We start from the raw sequence: 10,334 nt of genomic DNA on the forward strand, positions 1-10,334 counted from the left end.
TGAACAAGATCCTTGCTGGGTAGAGGATTCTTGGTTGTAGATTCTTCCTTTTCATCGCTTTCAATATATCATACCACTCCCTTCTGGCCTGCAGAGTTTCTGCTGAAAAATCAGCTCATAACTTTATGGTAATTTTGTTGTATGTTATTTGTTGCTTTTCCTTGTTGCTGTTAATATTTTCTCATTGTCTTTAATTTTTGTCAATTTGATTAATGTGTGTCTCAGTGTGTTCCTCCTTGGGTTTATCCTGACTGGGCCTCTGCAGTTCCTGGACTTGGGTGACTGTTTCCTTTCCCATGTTAGGGAAATTTTCAATTATTATCTCTTCAAATATTTTCTCAGGCCCTTTCTCTCTCTCTTCTTCTGGAACCCCTATAATACAAATATTGGTGCATATAATGTTGTCCCAGAGGTCTCTTAGACTGTCCTCGTTTCTTTGCATTCTTTTTTCTTTATCTGTTCCGCAGCAGTGATTTCCAACAATCTGTCTTCCAGCTCACTTATTTGTTAGTCTGCCTCATTTTTCCTGCTGTTGATTCCTTCTCATGTATTTATATTTCAGTTATTGTATTGTTCAACTCTCTTCTCAAAGCTTCTAATGCGTTATTAAACATTTCTTCTATCTTCTTCATCTGTGCCTTATTCTTTTTCCAAGATCTTGGATCATCTTTACTATCATTACTCTGTATTCTTTTTCAGTTACGTTGGCTATCTCTATTTCACTTAGTTGTTGTTCTGTGGTTTTATCTTGTTCCTTTGTCTGGGCCATAATTCTCTGCCATCTTATTTTATCTAACCTTCTGTGTTTGTGGTCTCCATTTGTCAGTTTGCAGGACTGTAGTTCTTTTTGCTTCTGGTGTCTGCCCCCTGGTTGGTGAGGTTGGTCCAGAGACTTGTGTAGGCTTCCTGGTTGGAGAGACTGGTGCCTGCCCACTGGTAGGTGGAGCTGGGTCTTGTCCCTTTGGTGGGCAGGGCCTTGTCAGAGGGTTTGTTTAGAGGCAGCTGTGGGGTTAGGAAGACTTGAGGCAGCCTGTCTGCTGGTGGGTGAGGCTGTGTTCCCACCTTGTTGGTTGTTTGGCCTGAGGCATCCCTGCACTGGAGCCTGTAGGCTGTTGGTTGGGACCAGCTGTCAGTGCCAAGATGACGATCTCCCGAAGAGCTCATGGCAATGATTATTTCTTGAGGCCTCCGCCAGCAGTGTACTTGCCCCCACAGACAGCCATGGCCAACCTCTGCTTCTCCAAGAAGCCCTCCAAGACCCACAGCTATGTCTGGCACAGGCTTCTATGGAGTCACTGCTTTGCCCTGGTTCCTAGTGCACATGAAACCTTGTGTGTGTCCTCCAAGAATGGAATCTCTGTTTCCCCCAGTCCTTTGGAGCTCCGCTCTCAAGCCCCGCTAGCGTTCAAAGCCAAATGCTCTGGCAGCACCTCCTCCTAATGCCAGACCCACAGACTTGGGAGCCTGACATGGAGCTCAGAATTCTCACTCCTGTGGGAGAACCTCTGTGGTATAATTATTTTCCAGTTTGTAGGCCACCTACCCACTGAGCATGGGATTTGATTATATCACAGAAGCTCCCCTCCTACCGTCTCGTTCTGGCTTCTTCTTTGTCTTTGGGTGTAGAATGTCTTGTTTGGTAGGTTCAAGTCTTTTTTGTCAATGGTTGATTACAGTTGTGATTTTGATGTTTTCATGAGAGGAGGTGAGCTCAAGTTCTTCTACTCTGCCATCTTGTCTCCTGCTCCCCGCCCCATACTTGGTCATTTTTGATAGTGTGCTACATATTGTGACTTTTGCATTGTTGGCTGCTAGATTTTGTGATATTTGTTTAAATTCTTTGGGGCATTTTGGGGGGGAGTAATAAATTACTTGAGAATAATTTTAATCCTTTCAGTGCTTGCTTCTAATGTAACTTAATTCAAGTAAATCATTTAAATTAACTCAGTATTTGCTTGTTATTTCAGGTCTAGAGCATTCTTTAAGACTAACTTGGTCGCACTAGTAGGACAATAATACTCTTGGATACAGAGCATCTAATACCTCACATAGTAGAAGATCTTTCCACTCTTTCCAAACATCCTGTCTGTGTGTATGCTTGGGAATTTTTCCACCTCTTGTGTTTGGGTTCTTTTTCCTCCATTGTTGGAAGCTTTCTTATATGAATGTACAAATTTTACTCAAGGTGACCTTTCTGTTAGAGCTTCCTGCCTCTCTCTCAGTGTACCTCTTTCCTCTGAAATATTTTACTCCAGAAATTCTAATTGTTTTGGCTTTCCTGAACTCTGAACTTTGCGTTCTGTAGTTCAGCAGGCTGTGATTTGGTGTCTTCTTTCTGTACCATAACCTAGAAATTCTATTTCTTTCCCTTCTCTCAGAGGTCCTTGTTTTCCAGTGCCATTGTCTCATGTGTAATCCCTAAAGGTCATTATTTTATTGATTTTGTATGGTTTCCAGTTGTTTGGCATGTACCATTATTCCTCTTACACCATCATGGTCATGATTGGAAGTTCCTGTGCAGAGCCTTATTTAAACCTCTGTACATGTAGACTCAGTGTTATGTATCCTTATGTTTCAGGGCTTTAATGAGATCAATCCCTTTTTAGATTCAGAAAAAAATTATATTGTAGTTTCCTTTCCAAAGGAAAGGTCAAATGAGCACCATCACTTTGCTACTCCTATAACTACTCCTTCCTTCACATTCATGTGCATTAAAGCCAGTTCAGCTGATCTAAATGCCATATTATTTCCCATTTACAGGGTATTATTTTACAAAACCAGATGTAATCATCAAGTTGGAGCAAGATGATCCATTGTTATTAGAGGAAGAATTTCTAAACAAGAGCCATACAGGTGAGTTGAGTACTTTAGACACAACTCCAGGGGAAGTTAGATCCAAAATGGTCAGTTAGAGGTGGACATCGTGAACTAGTTTAAACACTTTTCTTTGTGAGGACTTATATCTTGAAGTGTATAAAGAGTCCCAAATATGGGACTCATACCAAATATCATACCAAATATGATGTAAATGAGTGTGTAAGAAAAGGGATGGAATATTAGCACATTGATTTTCTCATCTTACAAATAGTAAGCTTTAAGATACAGTACATACCCAAATACATAGATGATTATTCTAAATATAAATGATATAAACATTTCCATTCAAACATGCAATTTAGCAGTCATTCCCATGGGGAATTTTCTTCAGTTTTATGCATTGTTACCTTAGAAGTCAAGAGTCAGTAAATCATGTATTTGGTCCTGGTTTCTCTATTGTTTCTGTGGCCTCTTTAATATCTCTACACTAGACCATTTCATATTGATTACAGCACCTTTGTGACATGTTTTAATAATGAGCTGATCAAATTTCAAAAAATACTCATGAGATTTTTTTTGGCATTATGCTAAACCTTGAATTTAACTTTGAAAAATTGAATTCAGCCTTGACTGAGATTAGTGAATCCTGAATTATTTTTATATGTTTTCTTAATTTACCACTTTGTATTTCTGATTTTCCAAATTAATGTTAGGTATGTCTCAAATACAGTCTAATAGCATTTTCTTTTAATAGTTGACATTAGCCCATTAATACTGATTGGCAGTTACTTCTAAATGCTGTTTCTGTGTATTATGTTACAGAAGCTCTTCAGTTATAACCCTGCTTTCTTTTCTTTTTAGAATAAGTGTGTTTTTCTCCTAATAACGTAGTTAGGTTGTACTTTGGCTTAAGGTGTGACTGTAAAAATTTATAATCTCATGCAATTGCTTAATGATCCATTTATTTAGACAATGTCTAGTAATCACCTGATATATAACCAGTTATGAAATTTAAATGCTTACTTTCTCTTCCTTCCCATATTTTAACACCCAACCTTAGTTTCTTTTATAATCTCTCTTAGTTTTTACCTTTTCAATATCATTGTAACTGTTACTTGATTTGTCAGCTGTAAGTTATGTATTTGGCTTCCTAGCTTTTCAAGATGTGAAAAACATCAGGATTACATCTCATTACTTTTGTTACATCTTACTTTTCTGATATTGAATATATTTTTTCTAAACGTCCAAATTCTTAAGGGCTCTAAAAGAGAGTTGTAAAACAGCACAGAAATGAGAGTAATTAATTACCGTAAATGTTATGAGTGATGTGACGTGTATTGATGCAGAAACTTGTGCTTAAGAAAGACCTGATGTTTTTCTGATCCAGTCATATTCTGTTTCTTTATGAGAATGTTAATTCCATGGTTGGTCACTCTGTACTATTTCTTATCATGGACAGAATAGTTGTATGTATATTTATGCTAAGTTTCATATTTTTAGAACCATGAGGAGACAGATCAAACAGCGGGAAATGATATTTGTTATAAATATACCTCAGAAAGAATTTATTTCTGTAATACATAAGGAATTCAGATCTTAAGACAGATATCTCCTTAGTATGGCCTTCCATGACTATCGTATTTTAAATGTCACTCCTGTGTCAAATAGTCTTATTTCCTCCTTTTTTCTGTTTCATTTTTCTCCCAACCACTCAACACCTAATATACTATTGTGAAGTATGAATTTTTCCCTCTGTCTCTTTCCACTGGAATATAAACTCTCTGAGAGCAGATATTTAAAATATTTTATTTTCTGATTCAGTACCTGAGACAAAAACTTGGGACTCAAATGTATGTTAAATATTAAACTACTAAAATTGTTAGTAAAAAGGCAAGCAACCCATTTAAAAAAGAGTCAAAGTCCATAAAGAGGCATTTCTCAAAGAAGGGGATGAATGACATAGATGAAAAAAAATGCTTACTCTGGGAAGCACAAATTCAGATCAGATCACACTGTAGTATGATGTTCTTCCCACTCAATTTTCAAACATGGAGAATTTTTATGATTCCAAGAGTACGATGATATGCAGGGAATCATTGACAAGGCAGGAGCAGTGTTAATTGGTATAACTATTTGGGAAAACAGATTAGCATTTTCTTTAAATTTTAACATACCTGTTCCCCATGACTCAGTAGTTTCACTCCCAGGTTTATCTTCTAGAGTTTCCTATACATTTTCACTGGGAGATAAAATAAGACACTCTTCATGTAACATTTGTAAAAAGCCCAATTTTGGAAGGAACCTCAATACTAATTTACATGGGAACTTAAAGTTAAATCATGATATAATAATACAATGGAATATTACACACTGCAGGGCAACCATGGTCTATGAAGCTAAAATGAAAATTATGCATATGAAATCAAGCAGCAAAAGTCTATTGGTAGAAAAATGCCGTGTAAATAATGGTCAGAAACAAAAAACTGAATAGTATCTTGTTATTTGGAACAGAATGTTAAAACATACACACATACAAAAATTAAGGTGTACTTAAAACGAATGTGTGTGGGTAAATTATTTGGTGTATTATAATGCACCAAAAAAGAGTATTCCCTACTTTATTCCTGCCTCTTCTGGGACGTTATATATAATTAATATTGTGTAGTTACATTGGATTGACCATAAGGTTGGCGAGAGATATTTCATACTTATTGATGCAGCAGTCAAATTTCTTTGACTAAGCCAGTGTAACTGAGAGTGGTCTGGGTAGCTCTGAAACATACTGCATTTTTTTAAAAACTTTTTTTTTTAATTTATTTATTTACTTTGGCTGCGTTGGGTCTTTGTTGCTGTGTGCAGGCTTTCTCTAGTTACGGTGGGCGGGGGCTACACTTCATTATGGTGCACGGGTTTCTCTTGTTGCGGAGCACAGGCTCTAGGCACATGAGCTTCAGTAGTTGTGGCTCACGGGCTCTAGAGTGCAGGCTCAGTAGTTGTGGCACACAGGCTTAGTTGCTCTGCAGCATGTAGGATCTTCCCGGACCAGGGCTCAAACCCCTGTCCCCTGCATTGGCAGGCAGATTCTTAACCACTGCACTACCAGCGAAGTTCCATACTGCATTTTTAAGGACTACTAATTTATATCATATCACAGAGGAGTGCAATAATAATCAGAGAATGAGAGTTCTGTTTCAGATTTAGGAGCACAAAGCTGCATGAAATATATTTTATAGCCTCCAAGAAGGTATCAGTTGAAAGAGAAACCATTATTTTAGGGATAGCTAAAAAACTGTCAACACGCCATTAATTTTAAGATGAATCCTGATTTAAGTGATAATAATTTGCTTAAAAATGTGTGTGCCTCAATGTGCACGTGTGCTCTCCGTGTATTCATTGTTAAGATGAATGGTATAGGCAGTACTTACTGTGAGAGCGTAAATTAGTGTTGGGAAGCTCTAAGAAGGTATTTTCTTGGTCAAGTTTAGAGAATAGTATTGCCTCAAAAGATATCTAGATTAATCTTTAATCCCTAAGTTGGGATATAGAGTTACTTAGAGAAAGGATTGTGAGTAGAAGATAAATGTTGAAACTGAAAAATATCATTGTAGTTAAGGAACCACTGATAGGAGGCAAATAGCCTGGCCAGACTAGATTGGAAAATATGGAGTTGTGAAATGGTAGCTAGAATATCTAATGTGCCTGGAGTTGTTAAAAAAAAAAAGTCGTTTTCCAGAATGATGCCACTTAACTCCTGTTTTCTATTATATTTAGAGTAGTGTGTTCAGTGCCACCTTAGGTTTTAGCATAGGGCTGGCATTTTACATCAAAGGTTAAAATAGCCTAGGTAAGATCAGTCACACATATGGAAGAAACTTTTATGTGAAATGAATAAAAAGGGTATTTCTAAATAGGCTTTTGGAAACAGGTTGAAACATGCTATTTAAGGATCTCAGTTAATAGAAACTAAGTATGTTGAGAAGTAGGTGGAATGCTTATATAGAGATTAGTCATGGTTAAGACTAGTTTCAGGAGAGTGAGTAATCATAGTGAAAGTGGAAACTTATGATTTGATGTTCAAGAGAGGTTTGTTGTTGAACAACCCTGGTATAGTAAACTAAGGCATTAGAGCCAGCATATAGAAGTGAATTCATTCTAGGTCAAATTATGGTTTTACCTCTCATCACTTTTACACTTCTTGTACATTTGTATTTCTGTGAATAACTCGAGGAGAATTTGAGCTTGAGCTATAGAATTGTTTCTATAATCAGGAGAAAATTAGTGCAATTATGAATTTATTTTAGTGTTGATGTGTTTAGAATAGAAAAGAGGGGACTCCATCTGGAAGCTTGTAGACCTCCCACTGTAATCTCTAGTTGGAAGTATAAGGACCTGGACATTGTTATTCTTCCTCAGTCCAATCCCTTCTTTGATCTATCATTTGAAAACCCTTATTAACTGATTTTTCTTACAATTCTACCTACTGCTCATAATCAGTCATCCCAGTCTCTCATTTTCAGATTTCCTGAGTGAACCACTTTTGAGAGCCCTATTATCTATTTACCATTCATTTCCTTATTTTTAAAATGCCAACTATATAGTAATAATCATCATAACTTTGTTGTCCTTTTTTCTCAAGGAGTATAGGAATAGTATAAACATTTGGAATGTTTATTTCAGGGAGACTAGGTTCCTAGAAAGCAAATAGTTGAATACAATATAGCACATATATATAAAGGCTGCATCCTATAAGAAATGTGTTTAATGTTCATAAGACATTTTTATTTTCTTTATTTTATAAGACAGCAAACTTGATAACCACTTAGAGAAAAGTCTGGCAAATCAAGGAAAATACTTGCAGGAAGACTTTTTTGCTCAACTTCAGAATAAAGACACAGTTGAGAAAACTTTCCGCCAGAAGTCACACGGCAGAGAACATCAGAGCACTCACTCAGAAATAAAGACCTTTGAAATTGGAGGTAACTTAAGCCCTGATGCAGCCCTTACCATACCCCAGAAATGTGACACAAAAGGGAGCTTCTGTCATGATACCATATTTTGGCAAACCTCGCCCACTCAGACTACCTTTAGTGTACATCAGAGAACTGAAATAAGGGTGAAACCCTATGGATGTAAAGAATGTGGAAAATCCTTCTCTAGGAAGTATTACCTTATCGGACATCAGAGAACTCATAGTGGGGAGAGACCGTATGCATGTAATGAATGTGAGAAAACTTTTACCCACACGTCACACCTCAGAGATCATCAGAGAACTCATACAGGGGAGAAACCTTATGAATGTAGTGAGTGTGGGAAAGCTTTTAGCCATAAGTCAACCATAAAAAGACATCAGAGAAGTCACACAGGTGAGAAACCCTATGAGTGTAATAAATGTGGAAAAGTCTTCTATACAAAGTTTCACCTCACTGAGCATCAGAGTAGTCACACAGGGGCAAAACGCTATGAATGTAGTGAGTGTGGAAAATCTATCTGTAGGAAGTCATACCTTGTTGTGCATCAGAGAATTCACACAGGGGAGAAACCCTATGAATGTAATGAGTGTGGAATATTTTTCTATAGGAAGTCATACCTCACTGGACATCAGAGAACTCATAGTGGGGAGAGACCTTATGCATGTAATGAATGTGAGAAAACTTTTACCCACATGTCAAACCTCAGAGAACATCAGAGAACTCATACAGGGGAGAAACCTTATGAATGTAGTGAGTGTGGGAAAGCTTTTAGCCATAAGTCAACCCTAAAAAGACATCAGAGAAATCACACAGGGGAGAAACCCTATGAGTGTAATAAATGTGGAAAATGTCTCTCTAGGAAGTCTCACCTCACTCGGCATCAAAATTCACACAGAACAGAAACCTTAGCAGTGTAGTGAGTGTGGAAAATCCTTCTGTGAAAATTCTCATCTACCTCTGCATCACCGCATTCACAGAGGAGAAACCCAATGAATGGGTTGAATGTGAGAAAGCTTTTAGCTAGATGCCAGTCCTAAAGACTTCAGAGAACTCACACTGGGGAGAAATCCTATTAGTAATGAACGTGAGAAAGTTTTCCCCTGTAAACTAAACCTCAGAGTACATCGGACAGTCCCCACGTGGGAGAAACCCTGTCAACGTAGTAAACTTTAGAAAACTTAAAGCAGCAACCCAGGCCTGAGAACACATCAGAGAAGTCACACGGGGAAATCCCATTAACATGATGCATATGGGAAAGCTTTTAGCCAGAATTCAGGTCTTAGGAAACATCAGACTGAGAAACTCTGTGAATGTAACAGATATGGGGAAACTTCAACTGGAAGTGCCGCATCAGAGAACTCAGGGGAAGATCAATGAATATAATAAATGTGGAAATTTTCTCTTCGAGAAATCAACCATCAATCAACAAAACTCACAGAGAAGTCCCCCATGTGTATTGTGTATGGATAGTGTTTCAACCAGATTTCAGCCCTCATTGGACATTAGAGGACTCACACAAGAGGTAAATCCTTGAAATTAATCACTTATGAACAGTCTTTCCACCAGACTACTCAGTGGGTGTTCGAAATTTACACAGGAAAAAAATCCTGTGAAGGTAATGGATGAGGAAAACTTTTCTCCCCAAAGACCACCTTCAATTTAATTGTACTGGAATCCAACATGAGGGTAGTGGGAATTATGCACTTTTTATGTAAAAACTATCATTATGTAAACACGTTAGAGGATACATTTGGATAGTTAAAATACCTCATGTTCCTATTTTCTCTTACTGTCTTCTGGCCAGTGTATAAAAGACGGACGATTGTTACTGAATTGCCTCTTCAGGAAAGAAGCCAAACAATGTTTTCTGCAAGACTTTTATTGTCTCAGGGTCACCAGTGCATTTAGTGTGAACATTATATTCATTATGCAAAAGTCATGCACAGTCGTTTGGAGAACAAATCTGATTCAATTGAGGAGTTGCTGTGAACAGTGGTACTCACTATTTACCTTGTAAACAGAAAAAGAAGTTGTATTTCCATTCTCCTTTAGTTCAAAATATTTTAAAATTTTCTGGGACTCTTGATCTACATGTTATTTAGAAGTGTGTTGTTCAGTCTGCAAATGTTTTGATATTTCTGGCTGTTTTTTTAATTAATTCTAGCTTCATTGTCTTTTGAATTGTGCATTGTGACCCACAATGTTGTCTATCTCAATCAAAGTGCCATCTGGGCTTAAAAATGTGTATTCTGCTGCTGTAGAATAAAGTATTCTATAAATGTTGATTAGATCCCATTGACTGATGGTGCTGCTCAGTTCAACTGTGTCCTTGTTTCGACTGAGGAATCCATTAAGTACGAATGGAAGGTTGTTGAAATTTCAAACTATAATTGTTTTCAGTTTTTTTTTTAATTTATTTATTTATTTTTGGTTGCGTTGGGTCTCTGTTGCTGCTCATGGACTTTCACTTGTTGCGGCAAGCGGGGGCTACTCAGCATTGCGGTGCTCGGACTTCTCATTGCTGTGGCTTCTCTTGTTGCGAAGCAG

At 37.4% G+C, this 10,334-nt stretch overlaps 1 protein-coding gene across 5 annotated transcripts in view; it reads left to right on the forward strand.

The window, feature by feature from the left end:
* The window catches only part of LOC309664418 (uncharacterized protein), a 29,400-nt gene extending 19,330 nt beyond the window's left edge, over window positions 1–10,070 (forward strand). For all 5 annotated transcript variants that reach the window (XM_082469792.1, XM_082469793.1, XM_082469790.1 and 2 more), the window contains exons 4-5: window positions 2,761–2,853; window positions 7,617–10,070. In XM_082469792.1, coding sequence (XP_082325918.1) covers window positions 2,761–2,853; window positions 7,617–8,704 — 1,181 coding nt within the window. In that variant the 3' untranslated portion in view covers window positions 8,705–10,070. The remainder of the gene's footprint in view (window positions 1–2,760; window positions 2,854–7,616) is intronic.
* Window positions 10,071–10,334: the final 264 nt, after the last annotated feature.

This window comes from Balaenoptera physalus (assembly GCF_965194825.1).
Source record: "Balaenoptera physalus genome assembly, chromosome: 7".
Classification (NCBI taxonomy): Eukaryota; Metazoa; Chordata; class Mammalia; order Artiodactyla; family Balaenopteridae; genus Balaenoptera; species Balaenoptera physalus.